This window comes from Cebus imitator, unplaced genomic scaffold (genome assembly GCF_001604975.1).
Source record: "Cebus imitator isolate Cc_AM_T3 unplaced genomic scaffold, Cebus_imitator-1.0 Scaffold15, whole genome shotgun sequence".
NCBI classification, from domain to species: Eukaryota; Metazoa; Chordata; class Mammalia; order Primates; family Cebidae; genus Cebus; species Cebus imitator.
This window is the reverse complement of record NW_016107330.1, coordinates 3,014,738-3,041,609: the sequence shown is the minus strand read 5'-3', so window position 1 is coordinate 3,041,609 and position 26,872 is coordinate 3,014,738. Positions and strand designations below refer to the sequence as shown.

At 55.0% G+C, this 26,872-nt stretch overlaps 3 protein-coding genes across 7 annotated transcripts in view; 1 reads left to right on the top strand and 2 right to left on the bottom strand.

Moving 5' to 3' along the window:
- CLCN6 (chloride voltage-gated channel 6) overlaps positions 1 to 969 on the bottom strand; it is a 40,080-nt gene extending 39,111 nt beyond the window's left edge. Inside the window, exon 1 of one of the 2 annotated variants that reach the window (XR_001817925.2) lies at positions 686 to 969. Coding sequence is in view for 1 of the 2 variants with exons in the window: in XM_017504290.2 (XP_017359779.1) it covers positions 686 to 772 (87 nt within the window). In the remaining variant the exon portion in view is untranslated. The remainder of the gene's footprint in view (positions 1 to 685) is intronic. The other variant, XM_017504290.2, reaches the window with a different exon arrangement.
- MTHFR (methylenetetrahydrofolate reductase) lies at positions 132 to 18,173 on the top strand. 4 transcript variants are annotated; one of them, XM_017504309.2, is made up of 12 exons: positions 132 to 1,145; positions 3,797 to 4,045; positions 5,527 to 5,765; positions 6,590 to 6,700; positions 10,274 to 10,467; positions 11,642 to 11,892; positions 12,127 to 12,261; positions 12,464 to 12,644; positions 12,919 to 13,101; positions 14,313 to 14,414; positions 15,416 to 15,535; positions 15,955 to 16,386. In XM_017504309.2, exons 2-12 carry the CDS (start codon positions 3,810 to 3,812, stop codon positions 16,171 to 16,173), a joined length of 1,971 nt encoding a protein of 656 aa, XP_017359798.1. In that variant the 5' UTR covers positions 132 to 1,145; positions 3,797 to 3,809; the 3' UTR covers positions 16,174 to 16,386. The 4 variants fall into 4 exon arrangements, with proteins under 4 accessions (XP_017359798.1, XP_017359803.1, XP_017359796.1 ...); XM_017504314.2 differs by having other exon boundaries at positions 990 to 1,145; positions 3,800 to 4,045; XM_017504307.2 differs by lacking the exon at positions 132 to 1,145 and adding an exon at positions 2,786 to 3,521 and having other exon boundaries at positions 3,800 to 4,045.
- CUNH1orf167 (chromosome unknown C1orf167 homolog) overlaps positions 17,341 to 26,872 on the bottom strand; it is a 17,803-nt gene continuing 8,271 nt past the window's right edge. The window contains 14 exon segments of the mRNA XM_017503055.2: positions 17,341 to 17,544; positions 17,960 to 18,053; positions 18,340 to 18,390; positions 18,393 to 18,539; positions 18,542 to 18,567; positions 18,671 to 18,749; positions 18,752 to 18,838; positions 19,462 to 19,576; positions 21,633 to 21,786; positions 22,332 to 22,470; positions 22,473 to 22,688; positions 22,691 to 22,755; positions 23,984 to 24,158; positions 25,053 to 25,228. Coding sequence (XP_017358544.1) covers positions 17,424 to 17,544; positions 17,960 to 18,053; positions 18,340 to 18,390; positions 18,393 to 18,539; positions 18,542 to 18,567; positions 18,671 to 18,749; positions 18,752 to 18,838; positions 19,462 to 19,576; positions 21,633 to 21,786; positions 22,332 to 22,470; positions 22,473 to 22,688; positions 22,691 to 22,755; positions 23,984 to 24,158; positions 25,053 to 25,228 — 1,645 coding nt within the window. The 3' untranslated portion in view covers positions 17,341 to 17,423.

Below are 26,872 nucleotides of genomic sequence, written 5' to 3'. Positions count from 1 at the left end.
TACTGAAATCAGTGGCTAGCTTCTAAATCATCTGGAGCCATTATGAAATAGGAACCAGCCCTCAAAAAAACCTTTGGGGGGGGTGAGGATCTACAGCCATCAGCTGAGCTCTTCATTTCCACTGATAGAATCTCCAAACAGCCACACTCCTCTTCAGGACACCTCAAAGATGTCCGATGTCAGCTGAAGAGGAGGGAAAAACTCAGATTCCATCTGACAGTGTGACGTATGTGAAATCAGAAGGTACTTGTCAACTCTGGGAACACAACTCAAGTTTCCCCAGGATGCTTTGCAGTGGGAAGCTGGACTGTCAGTGACCCAGAAAGGGTGAGGGATAGAGTGAGAAAGGGCTGGAGAAGCTAAAACAGCCGCAGGATATGCACAAAGTCCTGTGAAGAAGCTCATTCTGAAAACGCTTGTTTCCTTCAAAACTCTTTTCAGATGGAAAAAAAAGGAAACATGGGTGGGATTAACTGGAGCTGACCTGGATTCTCCCTCAGATTCCAGGAGGGGTTATGAGAAAAGACCCCAGAGTTGGGCACGTCAAACAGGTCAGACGCTTCGAGAGCCCGGGCCGCATGCGATCCCCAGGCCCCACCGGCTGCCACCTGCGGGCCCAAATCAGCCCGGCCCCACCCCCGGCAACGCCTCTCGCAGTCCCTTAGCAACCGCGCCCGCTCCTTACCAGCTCCTCGGGGGTGCGGGTCTCACGCTCACCGCAGCAGCAGCACCACCTGCAGCAGCAGCACAGAGACCCCCTGCACCCCGCCATCTTCCTCCTTTACTGGCACTCTGGACCCCTCTGACAACCCCCTCCCACCCAGGATCCGCGCCTCACGTGACTGGCCCCGGGACGGTCACGTGGCCCTCTCGAGCTCTGAGACTGAGACCGGGAGTGGCTGCAGACGGGTGGGGCGAGGGCTCGCGTCACATGACGGTAAAGGCACGGCCTCCAACGAGACCCGTGGGCGCGGCCATCTTGGAGGCGGGGCTTCCGGTCGCCCGCAAGGGTGGTTTCCGCCCTGTAGTCCCGCCTCTCCAGCAACTCGTCACCTGCGCCGCTGCCCTCCCCTGCGTTACCCACCCCTCAACGGGCAAAGTGCTGCGGCCGCAGGCAAGCGTTCTGAGTCACCCCGGACTGGAGGGTGAGTGACCGCGAGGCCCGGGTAGCCGGGAGGAAGATCCTGGAGCCGGCGAACACCCTCTCGGGGCCCAGGACGTGCTTGTGGGCGGGCAGCGCTGGAGACTGGCCCGCCCCTCTTCTTGCGGGGGGGCTCCCGCCCCCTCCGCGCACCCTTCTCGGGACTAGTGTAATCAGTGACCTCCAACCCTCAGGCGAAGACTCACTTTGGTTCCCTGCCTGGACTGAGGGGCCCTTGAGCCAGGGGTGACGATCCCGCCCCGCTGACCGGCCCGAGCCCGTGTCCCCACCCCCATTGGTGACCCAGTGACCTGGTGACTCGATTCTCGGCCACCTGGGCGCCGAGACTGCTTTTGGCTTTTAAACCTGTCTCCCCCACGAGTACCTGGAGAAGAGTGCTGGGCCCGGGGCACTGCGGTCCCTGACGCCCACTGCACCCCGCTGCGCACTGGATTCCGCCGGGACTCTCCTGGGAGTCGTGGGCTTAGTATCCCGGTGCTTAGCACAGACTAGGATGGCAGAGGCTTATTTTGAGAGTGGCAGCACCTGGCCTGTTGGCGCTCAGTGAATGTTAGCTATCACCGTGTGCCAAACACTGGGGATACCCCAGGCAGGACACGGTCCTGGTCTCAGGGAACTGGGGGGAGAGACAGGAGACAGGCCTGCTAACCTGCAGTTACAACCTAGGGTGCTATGGGAGTCCAGCTGAAAACGGATAAATTGTGGGTGTTGGCTTACAAATATGGCATGTACCTAGTATGTACAGGAATGCAATAAGTCTTTGAAGATCAGGTTTGCAGGTGGTTCAGCCTCCTCCCACTGTAGGTTCTGTTCCAGCAGGCAGTTAATGAGTTGCTCCGTCAAGCGCTGGAGAAAGGCCAGCTGGCTCTCCCCACCGCCATCCCCACTGAGAATCTGGAGTTAGAGGTCAGAATCAGAGAGAAGCTCTAGGGGAAGAAAGCATTGGCCCAGGGTTCTCAGTCTGGAATCAACTCCTTGTCTTTGGATGCATCCATGTGTACTCTGTGCACCTGTGTGTGTGTTTCAGGGGAGGGGAGCAGTGAATTTAATCCGATTCTCAAAAGAGTCTAAGACCCCAAATGGTTAGGTACAAGGGCTTAGTGGTGACAGTCTGAAAGAAATGAACCTGACCTGGTCGTCTCTCTGTCATGCCATGTCACCACACACCGATTTCACTACCGTGTTTGCCCATTGCTGTGCACATTTTATTTGTTTTTAAGTGTTTATTTTCTTTACCAGACTACCAGATGGCACTATGCCCTCTGTTGGCCTGGCTGTGGCTGCCCTGGCAGCTGTGATTTTTTTTTTTGAGACGGAGTTTCGCTCTTGTCGCCCAGGCTGTAGTGCAGTGGCACAGTCTCAGCTCACTGTAACCTCTGCCTCCCAGGTTCAAGCGATTCTCCTGCCTCAGCCTCCTGAGTAGCTGGGATTACAGGCACCCACCATCACGCCTGGCTAATTTTTATATTTTTAGTAGAGCCCGGGTTTTACCATGTTGACCAGGCTGGTGTCGAACTCTTGGCCTCAGGTGATCCCCCGCCTTGGCCTGCCAAAGTACTGGGCTTACAGGTGTGTTTTTTGTTTTTTAAGAGAATGAGTCTCATTATGTTGCCCAGGCTGGCCTTGAACTCCTAGGCTCAGGTAATCCTTCTGGCTCAGCCTCCCCAGTAGCCGGATCACTGTGGTGATTTTAATTGCATTCAGTGGTGTGTAAGAAGACCTGCTTGCAAGGCAAGCACAGATGGGGCAGCTTTTGTTCTGAGTTGGACATAAATTCGTGCCCTTAACTGAACTGGGGTCTGGCTATTTTTGAAACACGACCAGTGTCCAGTTCTAACCCATGACATGGTTTTTTTGGAGTAGCATGAACTTAGGAGAAATTTGGCTGCATAGTCAAGCCCTCACCCCTTCCATCCTGCACACAAACCGTTTCAAGTAACAGATGTTCCAGGCAAAGCCAGCCAGCACGAGCAGTTCCTTCTCGGGAGGGTGATCTGGCATCCCTGAATGCCTGTTGGCCTCACCTCCACCAACCCATGCAGTCTCTGCCCCTCCTTCCCCCTCCTTCCGTCTGCCTTCCCTTACTAGAACCTCAGCCCTCCCTCCTTGCCTGGAAGCCTTACCCCGCCCCCTTGCGCTGGCTCTAGCTCAACCCTCTTCCTTTGTCACAGCTCCGCCCAGTTGAACACACCCGCTGGGGAAGGTGCCTCTGTTCCCTCCCCACTCACTGTGGGCCTGAGCTGGCAGAGATGGACCTTCGAAAAGCCAGGGTCCTCCCAGCTGGGCACTACTGCCCCTCGCTAGGAATACGGGCCTCGCAGGCCGGCAGCGTGAGGTTCTCTGTGCCACCTTCCATCAGGTAGCTGTCACCGAGGAGTATGTTGTAGTGCCGGGTGGGGGCTGCCTTGCATGCAAGGAGCCTGGCAGTAGCAGAGAGCAATGCTTTGAGTGAGGCGGCCCCAACAGCCATAGCTGAGGAGCATGGAACCACTGGGAGGGGGCAGTGTCACCTTTTTTGGCCTTCTTCCTGTGTGGAAATACAGCACCTCCTGCTTGAACCTGGCACTCAGGCACCTTGATGTGCCTGGGGTGTGGCTGCCTACCCCCTGATGCTCCCTGCTCCACCCCGTGCAGCAGGAACCCGGCAATGGTGAACGAAGCCAGAGGAAACGGCAGCCTGAACCCCTGCTTGGAGGGAAGTGCCAGCAGTGGCAGCGAGAGCTCCAAAGACAGTTCGAGATGTTCCACCCCGGGCCTGGACCCTGATCGGCATGAGAGACTCCTGGAGAAGATGAGGCGACGAATGGAATCTGGTGACAAGTGGTTCTCCTTGGAATTCTTCCCTCCTCGAACTGCTGAGGGAGCTGTCAACCTCATCTCAAGGTAAATTGATGCAAGGTTAAGGTGGGGACAGAGGGGTGGTAGTGCTGGGGAGCGAACTGTCAGCCCTGAGGCTGGGCTGTCCTTTAACCTGGCAGACAAAAGCAGCCGGAGGGGTCAGGAAGGAGAAGGCAGAGTGGGTCATCTGATCTGCAACTTCTCCATTGCCTGTAAAAGTCCCTCCACAGTGTCAAGGGTATTTTAGACACACTCTTCAATGGGTTAAAAATGATTCTCAAACTAGATTCTTTGGTGGAACTTGGGGGGCTGGATCACGAGTGCAGTTTAGGAAGTCACAAAGCAGTGAGCGTGTTTTCAGCAAGTTGGGAATTTGGATTATGTTTCTTGAAATCTAGAAATGCCAACCAAATTACGTTAGCACTTCATGACTTTCAATTCCTTTTTAAAAGTTTATGCCTTTTACTGTTGGCACTTTTCACGTGTCGCTCCTAAGATTTTGAAGTTTAAATGCACAAGCATGTTTAAACACACTGCGATAGCCTGTACCACAAACATCCAGGCTTTTGAGTCTTGTTTCGGAACTTGACCTTGGTCTGCACAACTGTGAGCTGCTGCACAGGGCTGGGTGGGGGCAGTGGCATGAAAGAAACATGAGTCTGCCGGCCGTCTTTCTAACTGTTCCTACAGTGAGGCTGTGCTTGACGCAGTTAGGATTCCCCTAACTCTCAGCTATGATGTCTTAATTCACCCGAGATAATAAACAGGGGAGCACTGGGAAGAGTCTGAAGTGCTGCTCTCACACAAAATGGTGGCGCTGTTGTTGTGTCTTACCTCTGTAACAGGGATCATAAAGGCACCTCACATTTACTGAGTGTTCGGTTTGTACACCAGGCACTGTTCTAAGTGCTGTGGAACTAGCTGCTGTCATATTCTCCTACTGTTGTCATGGTTTTTGTTGTTGCTGCTGCTTTGTTTGCTTTTTTGAGATCTCTGTGGCCCAGGCTGGAGTACAGTGGTGTGATTTCGGTTCGTTGCAACCTCTGCCTCCCAATTCAAGTGATTCTCCTGCCTCAGCCTCCTAAGTAGTTGTGATTACTGGTGCCCGCCACCATACCTAGCTATTTTTTGTATTTTTAGTAGAGTTGGGATTTCACCATGTTGGCCAGGCTGGTCTTGAACTCCTGACCTCAAGTGATCTGCCCCCCTTGGCCTCCCAAAGTGTAGTCCCAGTGGCTCACGCCTATGCTGGGACTGCAGGCGTAAGCAACTGCGCCCAGCTTCCTAGTGTTACTATGAAGTGGGTGCTATTATCTGCTGCATCTTATAAATAAGGAAGCAGAACTCACAGAGATTAAGTAATTTACCCAAGATAACACATCTATAAGTAGCAAAGCCAGGATTCGAACACTGATTGGTCTGTCTCCAACCTTCATTTATGCTTCTCTAACTCCCGGGCCCCATGGGAAGGCAGTCCGGGGTGGTATATTCCCTGGAACCTCTCTTCAGAAACAAACCCCCTACAGGTTTGACCGGATGGCGGCAGGCGGCCCCCTCTTCATAGATGTGACCTGGCATCCAGCAGGTGACCCTGGCTCAGACAAGGAGACCTCCTCCATGATGATCGCCAGCACCGCCGTGAACTACTGTGGCCTGGAGACCATCCTGCACATGACCTGCTGCCATCAGCGCCTGGAGGAGATCACAGGCCATCTGCACAAAGCCAAGCAGCTGGGCCTGAAGAACATCTTGGCGCTGCGGGGAGGTATGGAGCCAGCACTGCCCCACACGCTGGGTTCTGGCTTTCCCAAAAGCTACTTGGGTCCCTGAAATGTCCTTTACTTCTCCCTGGGCCCCCACTGAGGATGCACAGGATCCCATCCCCACCAGTAGTGTCAGTAGGCATCGTGGGTAGTGAGTCACCCTGGGCACCATACAGCAGCAGCTACCTCTTCCACCTCTTGACCCCGAAGTAGGAGTTCTGTCGTGAATGCAGTCACTGCCTGATAACCCTCTGCCCTGCCTACGCAGCTTCATCGATTGCTGGCTGCACCCAGCACTTGGCCCAATTGCAGAGTGCCATTCTGGCTTTTGTCCAGGAGTGAGAATAGCTGGTTATCCCTCTGGTGCCTGCTGTCATCAGGCCACCCAAGAGTGGGAAGAGGGAGCCTGAAGAGGGGGAGTCTGTGGTCTTGGGCTCCCTACCACAAGACCCCTTCACTTGAGATGAGTAGAAAAATCTCCCAGGAGGCAGGAGCCCCAAGGCCATGGGATGGGAGAGGGTGGCGAGCTTGCCCAGGTGGAAGTAGGGAAGGGCTCTCAATCCTCCAGGCGCAGCGAGGAGCAGCAGTGGTCTCCTGTTCTCCACCTGCACAGGTCAGCGCGCAGGGAATATTGTACTGGTGGGCCACTCTCTTCCCTCCTGCTGTCTACCAAGTACTAGAAAGAGAAGAGACCAACTTAAATAATAGGAAGTTTCTGCCTTCCGGGGACTCGCAGTCCTGGGTGCCAGGGCTAGGTAGAAGGAACAGAAAGGCTTTCTGGAGGTTGGTTGAGACCCAGTGACCATGACCTCCACCAACCCTGCAGACCCCACAGGTGACCAGTGGGAAGAGGAGGAGGGAGGCTTCAACCACGCGGTGGACCTGGTGAAGCACATCCGAAGTGAGTTTGGTGACTACTTTGACATCTGTGTGGCAGGTGAGTGGCTGGATCATCCTGGTACGGGGATGGAATGAGGGGGGCTGAGATGCCCAGAGAGCCTGTCAGTGTTCAGTTCAGGACACAGTGATCAGGTACACCTGTGGGGCCATGCCTGATGAGGGACATGCAGAGGTGAATTGCACCATGTCCTTGCTCTTGTATCACCCACTCCCCTCCTGGGCCTGCTGCCACCGACCGCTTGTTTTTTGTTCCTCTGCCTGGCTGTGCCCATAGCCTGCTTCTCAGCCCTGTTCTTTTCTTTAAAACAAAAGAGGGGGCCAGGTGCAGTGGCTCATTCCTGTAATCCCAGCACTATAGGAGGCTAAGGCAGGCAGATCACCTGAGGTCAGGAGTTTGAGACCGGCCTGGCCAACATGGCAAAACCCTGTCTCTACTAAAAATACAAAAGTTAGCTGGGCCTGGTGGTGCACACTTATAGTCCCAGCTACTCGGGACGCTGAGGCAGGAGAATCTCTTGGACCCAGGAGGCGGAGGTTGCCGTGTATGGAGATCATGCCACTGAACTCCAGCCTCAGTGACAGAGCAAGACTCCATCTCAAAAAAAAAAGAAAAGAAAAGAAATCCACAAAAGAGGGATATTTACCAACAGGACTCCAGAGGGCAAGGAATCCAAGGTCAGGAAATGGCCTCACCCCTCACAAGGCACTGGAAGAGGTCAGAAAGCAAGGCCCCCCTCATTCCCTTGGGGGCCACAGGATCCCCCATCTCCACTTCCCACTGCATATCTGTGCCTCGTCTGGGAGACCTGATACCCATGCTTTTCCGCACACCTGGCCTGTCCCTGAGTGTACAATGTCCGTTCCAGCCAGTCCCCCAGGCTAATGAATGGGCGTCCAAATTCCCAAGAGAGAGAATCCATGGGCTCCACTCTGGTTCCATTGGCCACAGCCATAAGGCCAGGTTCATCGACAGAAATGGGTGGGTTGGACTTCCCTCCCATCCTTGAAGCTGAAGGCTGGGACTGAGCCCTCAGCGTCTCAGATGGGGCTCAGGTATGGCGAGGCAGGCAGGGTGCGCCAGGGACAGGAAGTCCCGGGATTGGCACATCTTCTGGAATGACAGTGTTTCGCTAATATTTTGGGAGAAATCCTACCATTTTTATGTTAAACATGGCTACATTATGGAGTAGCGTCTCAAGTGATGTGAATTAAAAGAAAAAAAAAAAACACTTTGCGTCAAGAAAATTAACTTCTTGTGGGTGAGTGACTTTGGCCTTGTCCCTAACCCCCCATGGACATGTCCATTCTTGTGTCAACAGGGCTATTTATGTGCTAAGTGTGGGAAGCACTGATACAAAGTCAGAGAACAGGCACGTCTTACTGTTCAGTTGTCATCAGTTGTATCAGCTGTAATATAGTCAGTTAGCAGGGAACGTGTACCAGTAATGGGTGTTAGCTGATCCTGATTGGAAACTAGCGAAGCTGTGAGCTTACAGTTGCCGATTGCTTTCATGCTTTGCTTATAAAGTGGGTAATGAAGATCAGTGGATTAGAAAACACCAGCGTGGTGTAATTCATGCCTGTGATCCCAGGGCTTTGAGAGACTGAGGCAGGGGGATTGCTTGAGGCCAGGAGATCAAGACCAGCCTGGGCAACAGAGTGAGACCCCGTCTTTACAAAAAAATTAAAAAAAAAAAAAATTTAAAAAGAAAGCACCCAGCTGTTCATGATAGAAAAATATAATAAATAGCAAACTCTGTATGTAATCAAATGCTAGATTTGTTCAGTGATAGTTTGGTAGTACAGCTATAGTTTCAGCTGTTAAAAAGCCTTGTTGTTTCTGAAACTCCTACTGCAAAAGCAGCTTTGTTATTGAAAGCGTGAAGCCCAAGTGCATTATCACCCACTCCCTTACCCCTTGAAACAATAATTTTTATATTCATTTTTGTTGCCTCTGGGTTTCGGAGTTTTGATGACTCTTTTTTTTCGGAACTGCCTTATCAGAGCAAAGCAGCTTGGCTTCCCGCCTGGCTCAGGGTTCTGTCCTGGGCTTGGGCTGATGAAACCAACCCTCTCCATCTAGTTTCAGGAAGGCCTATGGTCTTCTTCCTTGCCCCTGACCCAGCAAGGGTACCAGTAAGTTTAGTCATTTAGGGAAGCTGTCAGAGTTCACAGAGTCAGTAAGGAGCCTACAGGATACCTGGTCCCGCCTCCCAGGCAATTCCGGAATCCTGTCTTCAGCCTCCCTAGCACATGGGGAGCCACTGCCCCTGTGTTTTCAGGCTCCAGGAGCTCATTGTTTTGTGGGTGGCTTGTACTCTAGGCAACTCTCTGAACCGGATGCTGGTTCTGCCATCAGAAGCAACACAGAATATGACTAATAAAGAACTGGACTGGGGGCTGGGTGCAGTGGCTCATGTCTGTAATCTCAGCACTTTGGGAGGCCCAGATGGGAGGATTGCTGGCGCCCAGAAGTTCCAGAAAAGCCTGGGCCGGATGGCAAGACCCCATCTTTTAAAACATAAATAATTAATTTTAAAAAAATTTAATTAGTTGGATGTGGTAGCATGTATCTGTAGTCCCAGCTACTCAGGAAGCTGAAGTGGGAGGATCGCTTGTGCCCAGGAGTTAAGGCTGCAGTGAGCCATGATCGTACCACTGCACTCCAGCCTGGGCGGCAGAGCAAAGGCTCTGTCTCTGAAAAGACAAACAAAAAAACTCACCTATGGTGGATCTTTTCTTTCTCCCCAGGACAGATCTTTGGACATTTGAAAGGAGTTTCTGCATTCTCTTCATTCTTTTCTTTTCTTTTCTTTTCTTTTTTTTTGAAATGGAGTTTCACTCTCCTTACCCAGGCTAGAGTGCAATGGTACGATCATGGCTTACTGCAACCTCCACCTCCCAGGTTCAAGCAATTCTCCTGCCTCAGCCTCCTGAGTAGCTGAGATTACAGGTGCCTGCCACTATGCCTGGCTAATTTTTGTACTTTTATTAGAGACCAGGTTTCACCATGTTGACCAGGCTGGTCTTGAACTCCTGACCTCAGGTCATTTTCCCACCTTGGCCCCCTAAAGTGCTGAGATTACAGGTGTGAGCCACCATACCCGGCCATCTACTCTTTTATTTGAACAAAACATCACTTTCTTCAGTTCTTCCTTATATGACTTGGTTTCTAGTTTTTCACTATGTTGGACTCCTGAGTAATTTTAATATTATATTAAAACCAATGTTTTAATCCAGTGCCTAGAGAAGTCAAGCTTAGCAGATGCTGTCCACCAGTGCTAACTGGAGCATTTTCTCTTTTCCATGGCCACCAAGTGCAGGCCTGAATTGCTTGGCTGCTCAAGGCAGGACAGTGTGGGAGTTTGGAGCCATCCCCCCCACTCTGGGAAGGGGGCTCTGAGCCACTGCCCACAAGAGTCATCTCCAGGGTTGGAAGCATATCAGTCATGAGCCCAGCCACCCACTATTTTAGTTGAGGCCATGTCTTGGAAGGTGTAAGATCGGAGCACCCAAAGCAGAGGACTCTGCTCAGTCCCTCTGGCCTCTCCATCCCTTGCCTTGAACAGGTGGAGGCCAGCCTCACCCAACTGTCACCCCCTATTGGCAGGGTACCCCAAAGGCCACCCTGACGCAGAGAGCTTTGAGGCTGACGTGAAGCACTTGAAGGAGAAGGTGTCTGCCGGAGCCGATTTCATCATCACGCAGCTTTTCTTTGAGGCGGACACATTCTTCCGCTTTGTGAAGGCGTGCAGCGACATAGGCATCACTTGCCCCATCCTCCCCGGGATCTTTCCCATCCAGGTGAGGGGCCCAGGAGGGCTCATCAGCGCCCTCCACCCCACTCCCACCGCGCCATACTCGCACAGGCTGGGGGCTCTGGGTGGAGTGCTGAGTTCGCTGAGTTCTTCCCGGATCTCCTGTCAGGTCCAGCACTTGCACAGCATTGCTTGGCTACCCCATTTTGGTTACTTCTAATTTTCCCCCCAAATCCTAGCAACAGTGTCATTTGAGAGGTTTGTTGTACTTTGGCTGACAAGCGTCACCAAAAGGGATTCTAACTCTCCTTGTTTTTGTTTGTTTGTTTTGAGACGGAGTCTCACTGTGTAGCTCAGGTTAGAGTGCAGTGGTGCAATCTCGGCTCACTGCAACCTCTGCCTTCCGGGTTCAAGCAATTTTCCTGCCTCAGCCTCCCAAGTAGCCGGGATTACAGGTGCCCACCACTGTGCCCTGCTAATTTTTGTATTTTTAGTAAAGACGGGGTTTCACCATGTTGGCCAGGTTGGTCTCGAACTCCTGACCTCGTGATCTACCCGCCTCGGCCTCCCAAAGTGCTGGGACTATGGGCATGAGCCACTGCACCCAGCCAGGGATTCTAATTCTCGTTACAAATCCTGATTAAATCGGTGTTTTCCGTATGTGGCTGTCATCAGAACCAGTTGATAAGTTTTTTCAAAAAATGGATCTCCATGTCCCACCCCTGGAAATTCTGACTCAGGAAATCCGAGGGAGGTCCTGGGAATTTGTGTTTTACTTCTTGAGCTTGGCAGGTGATTCTGATGATCAGTGCAGCATGGGAACAACTGGGTTAGACAACAGCATGTTATCAACAGAGACATCTAGAGCTAAAAGGCTGGCTCAGCCCAAGGCTGGAATGCTTATGGCAGCTGCCGTACCCTGTGAAAAGTGGGAAGGCTGGGCTTAGTGGCACGTGCCTGTAGTCCCAGCTACTTGAGAGGCTGAGGTGGGAGGATGGCTTGAGCCCAGGCATTTGAAAGCAGTGAGAAATGTCTCTAAAAAAAGAGAAAGGGGGAGAAAACAGCAGGCCAATCCCAGGTGTGCTCCTGGAATATCATCAGATTTCCTAGGTCCCTCTGCCTGACACTGTGGTTGGCGTGGAGGATGGAAGGGGGAAGAAGTATTTAGGGTGGGAGATGGATTGACGGACAACCGCCACAGCCCCTCGTGTCTTGGACAGGGCTACCACTCCCTTCGGCAGCTTGTGAAGCTGTCCAAGCTGGAGGTGCCACAGGAGATCAAGGACGTGATCGAGCCCATCAAAGACAACGATGCTGCCATCCGCAACTATGGCATCGAGCTGGCCGTGCGCCTGTGCCGGGAGCTTCTGGCCAGCGGCTTGGTGCCAGGCCTCCACTTCTATACCCTCAACCGTGAGGTGGCCACCACAGAGGTGCTGAAGCACCTGGGCCTGTGGACTGAGGACCCCAGGTGAGGGCGGTGGCCCAGCGATCCCCAGAGGGGGGTTCAAGAGCAGTCCCAGCGACAGTATTGTCTCCCCACGCTGGTACAGATGGGTGTCTGTGCCATGGCTAGCCGGACACACCGAGGACGCCAGTCTCAGAGGGCATGAGAGGGAAGAACCCAGCCTCCGTGGTCCTCCCCTGCTTCCAGCTCCCTCTAGCCAATCACTTGTCTCGATTCTCTGTCTCCATCCTCACCCAGGCGTCCCCTGCCCTGGGCTCTCAGCGCCCACCCCAAGCGCCGAGAGGAAGATGTACGTCCTATCTTCTGGGCCTCCAGACCAAAGAGTTACATCTACCGCACCCAGGAATGGGATGAGTTCCCCAACGGCCGCTGGTGAGGGCCTGCAGACCTTCCTTGTAAATATATCTTTGTTCTTGGGAAGAGGAGGGCAGAAGGAGTTTGCATGATTGTGGTTGACTTGGGAGGAGTCGGGGTAGGATTTACAGGAATGGCCTCCTGGGCATGTGGTGGCACTGCCTTCTGTCAGGAGCCCAGGTCAGGCGTGTGCCCTGACCTCTGGGCAACCCTCTGCCAGGGGCAATTCCTCCTCCCCTGCCTTTGGGGAGCTGAAGAACTACTACCTCTTCTACCTGAAGAGCAAGTCTCCCAGGGAGGAGCTGCTGAAGATGTGGGGGGAGGAGCTGGCCAGTGAAGACAGCGTCTTCGAAGTGTTTGTTCACTACCTCTCGGGAGAGCCAAACCGGAATGGCCACAAAGTGAGTGATGCTGGGGTGGGGTCCCTGGTTCATCCCCCACCCCTGGCCCAACCCCAGCTGCAGGCCAGGCTGCGGGGCTGTGACTCCCCCACCCTGTGCCCTCCTCTCCATGCTGTGGATGGCAATTCAGCAAAGGGAGAAGGGTGAGTTGGGGGTCCCCCACCTGGAAGGGCTTAGGTGGGCAAAGACAGTCTGGGTCTTTGTCGGGGGCCATGAGAAGGACTCGAGGTGCCAAACCTGATCATCACCTCGGCCCGCTCACCCTCTCTCCCAGGTGACTTGCCTGCCCTGGAACGATGAGCCGCTGGCGGCTGAGACCAGCCTGCTGAAGGAGGAGCTGCTGCGGGTGAACCGGCAGGGCGTCCTCACCATCAACTCGCAGCCCAACATCAACGGGAAGCCGTCCTCCGACCCCATCGTGGGCTGGGGCCCCAGCGGGGGCTATGTCTTCCAGAAGGTGTGGTAGGGAGACAGAGGGGTGCCCCCACTTGACCAGCGCCCAGGGGTTTCCCAGAGCTTAGGGCAAAGCAGCCTGTCTCTCCTGGGCTCTTAATTTTGAATGAGCATGGATCAGACGGGAGCTGATGCTTTAAGTCAGATAGACCTGGCTGGGCATGGAGCCTGGCCAGCACTTTGGAAGCCAAGGTGGGTGGATCGCTTGAGCCTAGGAGTTCGAGACCAGCCTGGGCAACATGGTGAAACAAAAAATACCCTCAACAAAATATATCTCTACAAAAAATACCAGGCATGGTGGTACACGCCTGTAGTCCCAGGTACTTGGGCTGAAGTGAGAGGATCGCTTGAGTCTGGGAGGTGGAGGCTGCAATAAGCAAGATTTCCACCACTACACTCCAGCCTGGCCCACAGAGTGAGACCTTGCCTCAAAAAAAAAAAAAAAAAATCAGACCTGTGGAGAACATGAGCTACATCTGTAAAATGGGATGTAGCTCATGTTCTGGGCATGAAACCTACCAAAGCATGCAAAGTGCTTGGCACGTGGGAAGAGCAGGAAGCACTCCCTGAAAGGCAGCTGCTGCTACTGTCCTGAGCTGACACCATTCTCCCAGGGCTGCTGGAGTTAAAAAATTATGTTCTGAACCAAGGCCCATGGGCTCTGGAGTCAGAAAGCCCTGAGTTGAAGGACCAGCTCTGCTGTTTCCTGTCAGAGTAGCCAATGTGCTCAGCTTCCCCCCACCCACTTTCCTCGTCCGGGATCGCTGTGCCCAGCCTCCAGTATTAGGAGCATTCTGGCAAATGAGTTTGAGTAAACCCAACTCAGTCCCTGATAGACACTGGTCCTAGAGAGGACCTCCAAGTCCTTGTCACCTTGCAGTGATTGGGGAGGATGGAATGTGTCAGGCTTCTCTCCCATCACTCAACTTGTCACACCAGTTGCTGCTGTTCAGAAATGGCTTCTCCATGGAGCCTTCCCTGCCTGATTGGGAGAGGGGTGGCCGATAGCCCTGAGACCTGTCCAGACTGAGAAACTCACCTCCCCACTCCCCTCACACTTTGCCTATATACCTGTTAATAATGACGCCACAGTTCATTATTCCGCCCACATGGCCACCACTAGTCCCAATACCTTAGGTGTCTGCGAATTAGGTGTCTGCGAAAGGGCGTCTGGTGGGGGGTGGGGTTGGTGACAGGCACCTGTTGCCCCCACAGGCCTACTTAGAGTTCTTCACTTCCCGTGAGACAGCGGAAGCGCTTCTGCAGGTGCTGAAGAAGTACGAGCTCCGGGTTAATTATCACCTTGTCAATGTGAAGGTAGGTCAGGTCCCGGGGTTCCCACAGAGCACCAGGCCCTTCATTCAGCAAACACCCAGCACCTAGCCTGGGCTGGGCATCATGCAAGACTGACACAGGCAGAACTGGGCCCTGCTCTTGAGCTCCCAGCCTAGTGATGGAGGCAGATTATTGTGTGAGCACCAGCCAGTGTAAGTGGGACAGTCAAGTTCAGGAGGGGATGCTGTTGGATCTAGAGGAGGGACATCTCACCTGGGAGGCCAGGCCAGGCTTCTCGGAGGGGTCATGTGTGGGAATCGCTGAGGACAAAGAGGAGTTGGGCAACAGGAAAGAAGAGTATTCCTGGGACAGGGCAGAGGACAGGCAGAGGACAGGCAGGGGCAGTGAGCTCTGGGGTTTCTGGGAAACTGGGAACACGGCCAGGAAGAGGCTGGAGTGTTATGCAGGGGCCGGGCCTGCAGAGGTCATGGTGTCCTGCTTGGAATTTTGAGTTTTCCCTAAATGCAAGGGGAGCTTTCTCTACCAGTGGGGTGGCTTGGTTCCTGCTTTATTTTAGGCAAATCACAGTGGACAGTCAGACAGGTGATAGGGACTGGGGAAGGCTAGAGCCAGGAAGGCTGGAGAAGAGGCCACTGTAGTGACCCAAGCCAAACAGTCCTAGCAGCAGGCTAGACAAAAGGGAATGGATCAGACAGTGAGCAGGGGGTGCTCAGGGAGGAGAGGGGATGCAGCCAGGATAGCCCCTAGGTCCGGGCTTGCGTGGGGAGAGATGCCATTCACAGATGCAGGCAAAGGAGGCTGGGAGTGGAGGCACAGGGAGAGTGGAGGCCAAGAGTGGAGGTGCAGGGAGAGTGGAGGCTGGGAGTAGAGGTACAAGGAGAGTGGAGGCTGGGAGTGGAGGCACAGGGAGAGTGGAGGCCGGGAGTGGAGGCACAGACCACCCCAGTGACTCAAGTCTGTCGAGGCAGTGGGACTCCAGTTGTCCTTGGCCCGGGTCTTACCCCCACCCCACATGCCCTCAGGGTGAAAACATCACCAACGCCCCTGGGCTACAGCCGAACGCCGTCACTTGGGGCATCTTCCCTGGGCGAGAGATCATCCAGCCCACCGTAGTGGATCCCGTCAGTTTCATGTTCTGGAAGGTAAAGGAGCCAGGAACAAGCTTGCCCTCCCCACCTGGGAAACCTGGGGCAGGGATTGGGGCCAAGTCCCAAGGTGTGCTGAAGGCCCCACCTGGGGCTAGTGGACCCAGCCTGCAGGCACACCCAGCTCTGACTCACTCACCCGTGTTACTGCTGACCCATGGTGTTTATTTCTGGGCAGGGGTGGGAAGTGATACTGGCAGTGGGCCTTGCTCTATTCCGGGAAATGTCCTGTTGAGTCCTTGGAGAGCCCAGCGTGGAGGCTATGCAGAGGCAGCCCTGTTAATCTCACCTGTGTGTGTGTGTGTGCATGCGTGTGCCTGCATGTGCACGTGGCGTGTGTGTGTGTGTGTGTGTGTGTGTGTGTGTGTATGCCTGCGTGTGCACGTGGGGTGTGTGTGTGTGGTACGTGTGTGCAGGACGAGGCCTTCGCCCTGTGGATCGAGCAGTGGGGCAAGCTGTATGAGGAGGAGTCCCCGTCCCGCGCAATCATCCAGTACATCCACGACAACTACTTCCTGGTCAACCTGGTGGACAATGACTTCCCACTGGACAACTGCCTGTGGCAGGTGGTGGAAGACACACTGGAGCTTCTCAACAGGCCCACCCAGCATGAGAGGGAGGCAGAGGCTCCGTGACCCTGCGTCCTGATGACCTGCGCTGCAGCCACTCCTGTCCCACCTGCCTCCTTTACAGGGCTGCTTCTCTTGGGAACCCACTCCCCTGCATGTCTCCCCCACACCTGACCTCCACTCCCCCGCCTGACGACGGCAGCTGGACTGGAGTGAGGCTCCCAGGCTCTGGCTGGACCAGAGTCGGCCTCACATGGGAACCTGGTACTCCCTGCTCTAGTTGGGAGTCTGTGTACTTTTGGTGGGAGCACTTCCGTCCTGCAGAGGACCACAGTGGGTGGCACCCCCTGAGAAGGGGAGGAGAGTGATTGTTGCCAGCCAAGCCCTCGAACCAAGGCAGCCTCCAGAGCCAGCCTGGGACTCCCAGTGAACTTACACTTGGGGCCACGCAGTGCAGGCAAAACATACACGGGCACCAGGTGTTGGTAGCATCTTAGAGAAGATGTGGCAAAGTGCTGCACGCTTCGACCTCCTAGAGGTGGGCAGCTGGGCCCCACCTACTTGTGACTGGAGGGGCACACCACTGCCCTGCCTGCCTGCTTAGCCGTCTCTGGCACCAGCCCTGTGGATGGGCGTTGGGCTGACACCTAACGATGCAGGCATTTCTTGCTGTATTCTAAGAGCTCAGCTGGGTTCCTCCCCTTCCTACCATGCTGCTTTTTGGCACAGTTGTCTATTCTGAGCCTTGAGAGAAAAAGTGCCCCATAAGGGTTGAAGGCAGTCTGAACCCTTGTGCTCAGTGGGGGTTGTGGCCTTCCCTTTCTCCCTGGCTGTGGAGGCCTCATGCTGCCCCATTTGCTATCAAAGGCCAGGATGAGATTCTCCAGCACAGGGGCCCCGGATCTGCCTGGGGCTGTGCAGCAGCCCGGCTTCCTGGCTGATTTTTCAGGTAGGCCCTCTTCCTGCCAGCTGCCCTTGCTGTCCCCTCATCCTGTCCCAGAGGCTATCTGCCTGGCCCGGCTCCCCAGGAGTCCTGCAAGCCCCATGGCCCGCGGGCAGTGACTGCCAGGTGCAGATGGGCTGTTCTCTGTCTTGGATCCCAGCATGCCAGGTGGAGTGGGATGGCCCAGAGCAGCCTGATGGCAGAGGGTGTGGGCACAGTTGGGGGACTCCCTTCTCAGCCTCACTGCCTGGTGCAGAGGGGCAGCCGCTAGGAGAGATAGAAGGCTGGGTTCAGTTCTGTTTTTTATTCTATGGGAACAAGTCACAGGGGCAGCTGGGCCCTGTGCTCTGCCCAAGCCCCCTACCCCACGGGGTTAAGGCTTCCTGTCTGCTCTCGGGGCGTTAAGGCCTGGCTTGCTCCAGGGTCTTGGGCTACTGGCACATCCTCTCCTTGGGCTCCTGGCTGCCAGGTGCTGGTGCCACTTCTCAAAGGCCTGGAACTGGGGAGGGGAGGAAGTGCTATTGTTGTGGGCGCCCTCCAGGATCTGCGCTGTTCCTGTTAGAGCTGTGAAGCTGTGCTCAGAGTGGAGCAAATGAGGGAGGGGCGCTCAGGACCCAGGCCCTCTGTAGGCCAGTGTGGGTGGCAGCTATGCCTCATGCCAAGCCTTCTTCCCAAACTGAGGGACCGGGTGGGATGGGCCTGAGCTGGGGCCACAAGTCAAATCAGGGGCTCCAGCATCCAGCCTGTGTGTTCTGTAAGGGAACTGACCCCTCCCCTGAAAGTGAAGGGGTCCTGGGGCTGACAAACAGGGAAACCCAGCTCTGCGGCGCGCGTTGGTGGCACAGGCTTTTGGGAGGGCTGACTGGGTGGAATGGAGAGAAGAAGTCAGTACCTGGGAAAGGACCCAGCCATCTTCTTGCCGCTGTAACCGCTAAGCCACTCCCAGTTGCAGGATCCGCTGTTGCCACGTCCGCCGGGCCCATCTCAGGTGCCACTCCCTGAGCTGTGGGGACAGTTGGTGGAGAAGGCCTTTTGTGCCCATGCTCCCCTACAGTCCCTAGCCCTTCTGCCTTTCTCCTCCTGCACCTCTGTGGTCCCACAGTAAAAGGCTGTGACAAGGGGGTGTCATCTGAGGAGTATTCACAACGCAGATTCAGGGGCCTGTCCCCCAGGGTTTCGGAGTCAGTAGGTCAAAGGGCCATACTTTGAGAGACTGTCTCTAGGGTTTTGGGCTGAGTATGAGGTGAAACAGGAGATGGTAAGTGTGGAGAGGGGCTGCGCCTGCTCACCAGGGTCCATGCCAGCTGCTCTGCCCCTTGGGCATCTACCCAGTGCTGCCATCCACTGTCAGGCACCTGACCTGCTGGGAACCCTGCAGCCCACGAAGTAGTGCCTCAAGATACCAGTGCCGCAGATACTTCCTCCTTAAGGCCAAGAGCATTGTGACCCTTCAGGTCCAGAAGAAGGGCAGAGCCCTGAGCCTGGGCCGCTCCTCTAGGATCCTGCAGAAATGAGCACTGGCCAGAGAGGGCCCAGCTCCAGCCCTGGCTCAGGCAACCCCCTTGGCCCCTGCCCCCAACCCTCGGACCTCCCAAACTGCGCACACACAGCTCCTGTCACCCCAGCCTCCTTTTATGGGCCTCATCTTGGGCTTTGAGGGAGTGGGGCTCAGGGCTGGGGTGCCATCTTGGTCCCTGGTCCACAGGGGCAGGTCTGGGACTGAGCTACACTGTCCAGGCCACTGCAGCCAGAGCTGGAAGGCAGGGCAGAGGAGATGCTGTCTGCACCCTGGAAAGGGGAGTTGAGTCAGAAGAGGTTACTGTGCGTCCAGGAAGGCAGCTGCCCTCAGTGCCAGCCTAGGAGTTGTGTACAGTGCGGAGGGTGGAGGAGGTGCTGAGCTCAGCCTCATGCCCTGCCCTGTATTTCCCCAGGCCTCCAGCTGCTCTGGGCTGCTGCCCAAAGGGAAGTCATGGGGGCAGGGCAGGAATGTGAAGTGTTTTCTCAGAACAGCTGAAACATTCCCAAGAGGGAATGGATGAGGAAAACAGTCAATACACGTCAGACTGTGTCCCAAGGAGCTGATTTCCAGGCCCTTGAGAGCTGGTGACCAACCACTTTGTCCCTGTGCTTCAGACACCATCCATCGCACCGCTTCACCCCTGTGCTTCAGACACCGTCCATCCCACCGCTTCACCCCTGTGCTTCAGACACCGCCCATCCCACCGCTTCACCCCTGCGCTTCAGACACCGCCCATCCCACCGCTTCACCCCTGCGCTTCAGACACCGCCCATCCCACCGCTTCACCCCTGCACTTGACACTGTCCATTCCACCATTTCACGTCTGTGCTTGAGACACTGTCCATCCCACCGCTTCACCCCTGCGCTTCAGACACTGTTTGTCCCTGGGGACAAGGTCTCCTTAGGGCCCAGGCCGTTCTCCTTGGCTTCCTCTGTCCACCCAGGCTGCACTGCAGTGATGGCCCAGGTGGCACTGGCTCTGTGGCCTGTGTCCAGCAGCTGCAGGTCTGAAGGAACAGCCAGAGAGGAACACCTGAACCCCATGGGCTTGGACCTCCTGGGGCCCCACTGGGATTTATTTGCTGCTCTGGCTGGCAGGACACATCCTGCCTCTTCCACCCATTCCCCCGTGTGGCTGAAAACATTAAACAGTGGGGTGGGACCATAATAGCTGCCCCGCGGTGCCTGGAGTACAGCCCTGGGAGGTGAGTGTTTCTCTCCTCACTTAAGACTGTTCAAAGCTGAGTTACTTATCTGAGGACTTACCCCTCAGAAGTGGTCTGACTCCAGAGACCCCAGCTAGTACTCTCTACAGAGAAGGGGCTCTCCAAGGGGGCTGTTGGGGCATGTGTGCCTGTGGCAGAAAAGAGGGTCCTGGAATTAAGCACCCCAGGTACCATTCCCAGCATTTAGTTTTCAGAAGCCTCAGTTTCTCCATCAGTATGAGAGATTCTTGTCTTTACTGACAAGAATGGAATAAAAGTATAAAAGTACTCAGAAAAGCATTTGCCCTGTAACATCTAGAAAGAAAATACCCGGAGAGCCCAGAATCTGCTGTTGCCTTTGCCGCTTATGTGTGAATTCTGCAACTAGCCAAGGCTATTCCCTTTCAATTCCACTTAGAAACCAGCAAGCATGGTGGCTCGTGGCGGTATGGGCCTGCCCAACACTTGGGAAGGCAGGATGGGCAGATTGCATGAGCCCAAGACCAGCCTTGGCAACATAGTGAGACCCCACTTCTACAAAAAAAATAAAATTAGTTGGGTGTGGTGGCACACCCCTGTAGTCTCAGCTACTCAGGAGGCTGAGGTGGGAGGATCCCTTGAGCCCTGGAGGTTGAGGCTGCAGTGAGCTGTGATTGCATCACTGCACTCTGGCCTTGGAGACAGTGAGAGAGACTGTCTGAAAACAAAAAACAAAACAAAACAAAAAAATCACTTTAGCTTTTTTTCTTGGAATCTTTTTCTAAAATGTATTCTTTGTGGCATTCTGAAATAAGATTCACGATGATCTTAGGGACACTACCTCGCCTGCCAGTATCTCTGGGCTGTGCCATTCAAGGACATGTCCCCAGATTTCTGTGCAGGGTCATGTTTTGTGCTTGGCTTTTGTGGTGGCCTCTTCCCTTCTGCTAGGCCATCAACCTCTCGTAACCATTTGTTGGTGTCAGAATTTATTCCTTCTGGTCTGGAGAGGGACTGACAGATGCCTTTGGGTAGAGAGAATTAGGAAAGAAATTTTGATATTTTTGTACTTTATATTTTCTGATTTTTCTGTAATGAGCATATTTCACTTTTCTAACAAGAAAAAAAAAAAAAAAAAACTTGGCCAGGTGCAGTGGCTCACACCTGTAATCCCAGCACTCTGGGAGGTCGAGGTGGGAGGATCACTTGAGGTCAGGAGTTTGAGATCAGCTTGGACGACATGGTGAAACCCCGTCTACCAAAAATATAAAAATTAGCCGGGCATGGTGGTGCGCACCTGTAGTCCCAGCTACCCAGGAGGCTGAGGCAGGAGAATTGCTTGAGCCCACGAGGCAGAGGTTGCAGTGAGCCAAGATGCAGTGAGCCACTGCTTCAGCCTGGTTAACTGAGCCAGACTCTGTCTCAAGAATAAACAAAAAAACTTGACAAAAACTTGCGACCATCCTTGTGTACCTATCCTGATCCTCGACTGCTCCTTGAGAAACGGGCATTTCCATGTCCACCTAACTGGCTGTGACCCAACACGCTAGGCAGAACTGCAGTGGGCTGGTGCTCAGGAGGTGCTGGGTTCAGCTTTGCTACTGGATTCAGAGTTGCTTGTCAGAGGCTGACCAAGAACCGGGGAGAGGAGGTATGTACAAGGCTGCTGGGGCCCTGGGGAGGCATCCAGACATGCCGTCACCACGGGCTCAATCAAGCCGATTCTAAGACCAGTAGTCCGAGGATCGTTTTTAGACCTCCTGTCCCGCCTGGGCTCCCCTCACCTTCTTCCAAGGGGCTGGAGCATCCAGCAGCAGCACGCGCCCCCTGCTGGCCATCGGGGCCAGAGCATGAGGTCAGCCTCGAGTCTGGGGCGGACCTTACCCGCCCCTGAGGCCTCAGCCCGCAATCCCAGCCGCACCCTGAGCTGCGCCGTCCTCAGGAAGCCCCCGAGCCCGGCCTGCCGGAGCTGGGTGAGGATGGCTCGCTGGAAACCAATGCGCGCTGCTAATTGCAAAGAGGCCTCTAGGACCCTGCGGGAGAGGGAGGAGTCTGCAGCCTGGGCCATCAGGGCCGGGTCTCTGGGAAGCTCTGCAGGAAGCCCTCCCCGTGCCCTGCGGGTGGGGGCCCTCCAGGCCAAGCCCCGAGCCGGGGCCCACCCACCGCCACTCCCTCTTCTGGAGGGAGAATCTGGGTAAACAGGATGGAGAACAGCCTGGAAGGAGGAAATCACAGGCAATGACAAGCATCATCCTGTTTAGGGGCAGAGAGGGGACAGTCCTGCTAGTGCTGCTTTGCAGCCCCTTCCCTGGCAAGAGCGCATTTATGGCTGGCTGTGCTGATGACTGCAAGGCAGGATCATTAGAGACTGCCCCAAGGAGGGGACACACAGGAAGTAGCGGTGCCAGGATGTGACCCAGGACTAGATGGCCAGGACAGCCCCTGTCACCCCCAACCACCCTCTTGAGCCTCAGCCCAGCCACCCAGGCACAAATTACGCTCTATCCCTGCAAAAAACAGGCTGGAGGCCTGAGCTGGAAGCACAGAGTGGGGCTGCCCTTAGACCATGGGCACTCACCAGGCTCCCGGCTTCCAGGAAGCATGGGCTCGGCTGACATGGCCCTGACAGGACTTGGGCACCCACAGAGTCCAGCACCAGGTCACCTGGGCCCGAGCACTCCCTCCTGCCTGCTGCTGGGCCTCATGGTGTATGCCCAGGCCACTGGCATTGCTGCGAAGGCTTGTGACGCCTGGCCCTTCTTCACCTGCCCGTATTCCTGGCCTTGCTGCAAGCAGTTTCTCCAGTGGGCAAGGGAATCCTGTGCCCCATGTTGCTCCTGTGCCTTGTGCTGCTCCTGTGCCCCGGCTACAGCTGCCTGGGCTTCCCACCATTTGGCAAACGCGGCCCCCAGTGCTCTTCTGCTCAGGCAATCTGGAAGGCTTGATGCTGGGCCCTGAGCACCCCCATGTCTCTTATAGCCTCACACCAGGCCTGGAAGTAGCTGCAAAAACAGACACATGGGGCCAAGCACAGTTGCCAACACCTGTAATCACAGCACTCTGGGAGGCAAAGGCAAGTGGATCACCTGAGGTCAGGAGTTCGAGACCAGCCTGACCAGCATGGTGAAACCCCATCTCTACTAAAAATACAAAAATTAGCCAGGCGTGGTGGTGGGCACCTGTAATCCCAGCTATTTGGGAGGCTGGGCAGGAGAATTACTTGAACCCAGGAGACAGAGGTTGCAGTGAGCCGAGATCATGCCACTGCACTCCAGCCTGGGCGACCAGAGTGAAACTCCATCTCAAAAAACAAACAAGCAGACAAAAAAACCAGATATATGGGAGGGCTTGTCTGGCTTTCAGAGTCAAAAGTCACATTTATTCAAAGTTACGCCTGCAAATCTCCCGCAAAGCAGTCAATGGCCAGTAACAGGGCAAAGTACCGGCTTTCCATCTTAGAACCTCAGCCTCAGAGCACAGGGGCTGCCCTGCGAGGGCATGGGAGCCAGCAGCATGGGTTCAAGCCCCACACCAGCCATGCCCTGCCTCCCCTCACACGCCCAGGTGGTTGGTGAGGAGAAAGAACTCGATCTCCCATTCACTAAGAAGCCAAGAAAAAAACCATCTACACCTCAGATGCAAAAGCACAGACGTCAGCCGTTCTGTAGGCAACAGTTCACTGCCCCTATGGGGATACTGGACATTCGCAAATTTGTACTGAACTGCGGGAGGAGCCATTCCGTGTCCCTCTGCTTGGTTTTACAGCATGCATTCAGGAACTATGCGCGTGTTCCACCAGAACATCTTTAGTTAAGTGAAGATTTCACTCTCTTCTCTTTGGGGTGGTGTACAGCTGAGTTCCCCTTGCTGTAACTCCTCACAACGGGGGTTATGCTTCCTGCCACCAGGGGACACGCACTTGGCAGGGAGATGGGCATTCACTCGGGTTCCAGCCATCCCTGTCGAGCTCTGTGTCTGCGTCCCAGGCAGCCCCATGGCCCCTGCGGCCCTCTGCTCAATTCAGTGTCCCTAGGCTACCCACCTCCCAGGGCCTGGCATTGGCTGGACACCACAGTGTGCCAGGTCCCGTGTAGGGCCCCAGGGAGGAGTGGGATGCAGCTCGTGGTATACGGGACATTCCTCCATGTTCCTCCCAGTGCTGAGCACTGCTCACGTGCCCACCCCATAGCCCCCAGGCCCAACCCAGGTCACAAGCTTGGGGACACTTACTTGGCCCACTGACACTGGAAAAGCCACCTCTTCCACAGCAGCCACACCCGGCGGAGGGCCAGTGTCCGGCAGGCATCCTGCAGGGAGCCCTGGGCCTGCTCCTGCAGCCCCTGGGCCTGGCCCACTGAACCCAGGCCACTGGCTCCGGGACCTGTGCCATAGAGAGCCTCGCATCCTGAGAAACGGTCAAGAGGCCAGTCAGCTGCCTCCCCACTGACGTCACTCTACCCACAGCCATTGATAGCTGCTACCTCGAGTCCTTTTTGGGACCTCTCCCCTCTTGTCCCCTTCCACCACCTCCAAGCCCTCCCCTCCACCTCAAAGATCCCATCTTCCCTAGTTATGTTTTGTGTGTGTGTGTGTGTGTGTGTGTGTGTGTGTGTGTGTGAGAGAGAGAGAGAGAGAGAGAGAGAGAGACAGACAGACAGAGTTTCGCTCTTGTCACCCAGGCTGGAGTGCAATGGTGTGATCTTGGCTCACTGCAACCTCCGCCTCCCGGTTTCAAGCAATTTTCTTGCCTCAGCCTCCCGAGTAGCTGGGATTACAGGTATGCACCACCATGCCCGGCTAATTTTTGTATTTTTAGGAAAGACAGGTTTTCACCATGTTGGCCAGGCTGGTCTTGAACTCCTGACCTCAGGTGATCCTCCCTCCTCAGCTTCCCAAAGTGCTGGGATTAGGGGCATGAGCCACCACACCTGGCCCCCACCAGGTTTTGGGGTGGGGGTTAGGGCTGTGTGTCCCCCATCAGACCAGGAGCTTCCCAAGAGCAGAGCCCACAATCCCTTTGGGGCAGGATCTGGGGTAGCCAGCACTGGGAGCCTGCAGTGTAAGGTGCAGAACCAAGTCTCTCACCCAGAGCAGCCCGAGATGGGACATAGGAATGTGGCCCAGTCGGGGTCTGCCCACTCTGGGACCCCTCCCGCACCCTCCCAGGCCTATAGGCTGCCCTCCTAGAACGCCCCCAGTTCTACCACCTCCCACAAGAATCCACACATTCAACTGGGGCCCACTGAAGAAGGGGCTTAAGTGACACGGTTTGCTGGGGTGGAAGCCAACACTAGCTCACCTGCTTTCTGCCGGCAGAGGGACAGCTGGGTCACCTTTGCCGGATCTGAGGCCCGGAGCTGCTTCATCCGCACCCACTGTTCCAGGCACGTCCTCAGGGTCTCGGCCCGGCGGTCAGCCAGGTGGTCTCGGTACCGGGACCCTCTTTGCGCAAACCGCTGCCAGGCCCCAAAGCACCTGGGAGAGCAGAGGGAAAGTACCCACGCCAATTGCAAGGACTGATGACTGCGGCTGCCGCTGCCTGCCATTGCCAGGCACGCTACCCAGGCCTTGGCAAGCCGCTTCATCTCTCCGAGCCTCCATGGTTTTGTTGTTGTTGTTTGTAGTCGGAGTTTCGCTCTTGTCGCCCGACAGCAATACGTGGACTTTACGGCAAACTCTAACACAATATATACTTGCAAAATAATTGGAAATGTGAATATCTGTGAATACTGGCCAGATATTCGTGAGTGTTAAGGAATAGTTGTTCTGTGTGTGTGTGTGTGTGTGTGTGTGTGTGTGTGTGTGAGAGTGGTATTGTGGTTATGTTTTTATTATTTATTCATTGCTAGCCCCTCCTGATCGCCACCCTCCCCTCACCCACAGCCTTTCTGGGCTTTGCATCCCAGCAGTGACCATCTTGTGTGGAGGCAGCACCAAGGTGTTGCCACAGGACCTTCTTGCTCCTGACTCCCACTGGGATTTAGAGCAAGCTGCTCCAGCCCTCTGAGCCTCAGTTTCTCCAGTTGTGTAATGAGGCAGAAGGGGGAGGAGATAAAAGCTTGATCCCTGGCTCCTGCCCTTGTTCCTTTACGGTATTTATTCCGTGTGTGCAACATTCCAGGCACCTGCAGAAGCTGGGAGCCAGCGGTGACAGCCAGACAGACATGGTTCCTGCCACCAGGGGACACACACTTGGCAGGGAGATGGGCATTCACTCGGGTTCCAGCCACCTCTGTAGAGCTCTATGTCTGCATCCCTGGCAGCCCCATGGCCCCAGTGGCCCGCTGCTCAATTCAGTGTCCCTAGGTCACCTCCCAGGGCCTGGCATTGGCTGGACACCACAGTGTGCCAGGTCGGCTGGAGTGCAGTGGCACGATCTCAGCTCACTGCAACCTCTGCTTCCCGGGTTCAAGCAATTCTCATGCCTCAGCTTTTCGAGTAGCTGTGATTACAGGTGTCCACATCATGCTCAACAAATTTTTGTATTTTTAGTAGACATGGAGTTTCACCATGTTGGCCAGGTGGTCTCGAACTCCTGACCTCAAGTGATCCACCTGCCTCCGCCTCCCAAAGTGTTGGGATTACAGGTGTGAGCCACCGTACCCGGCCAGTGGTTATGTTTCTAAAGAGTCCCTATCTTTTACAGAGGCATACAAAAATATTTATGGATGAAATAGTATAATGCATGGGATTTGTCTCAAAATAATTTGGAGGGGGATGCATTTGGGGTACACATGAAACAAGCATCCAGAAATGATGATTTTGTTGAAGTTGAGTGATTGTGGTGCTGGGGTTTGTTATCCTAACTGCTCTGCTTTTGAGTGAGATAAAAATGCCCCCTAGGCCGGGCACCATGGCTCATGCCTGTAATCCCAGCACTTTGGGAGGCCAAGGATCACCTGAGGTCAGGAGTTTGAGACCAGTCTGACCAATATGGGGAAACCCCATCTCTACTAAAAATACAAAAAAATTAGCCAGGTGTGGTGGTGTACACCTGTAATCCTAGCTACTCGGGAGGCTGAGACAGGAGAATCGCTTGAACCCAGGAGGCAGAGGTTGCAGTGAGCCAAGATCGCGCCACTGGACTCCAGCCAGGGACACAGCTAGACACTGTGTCAA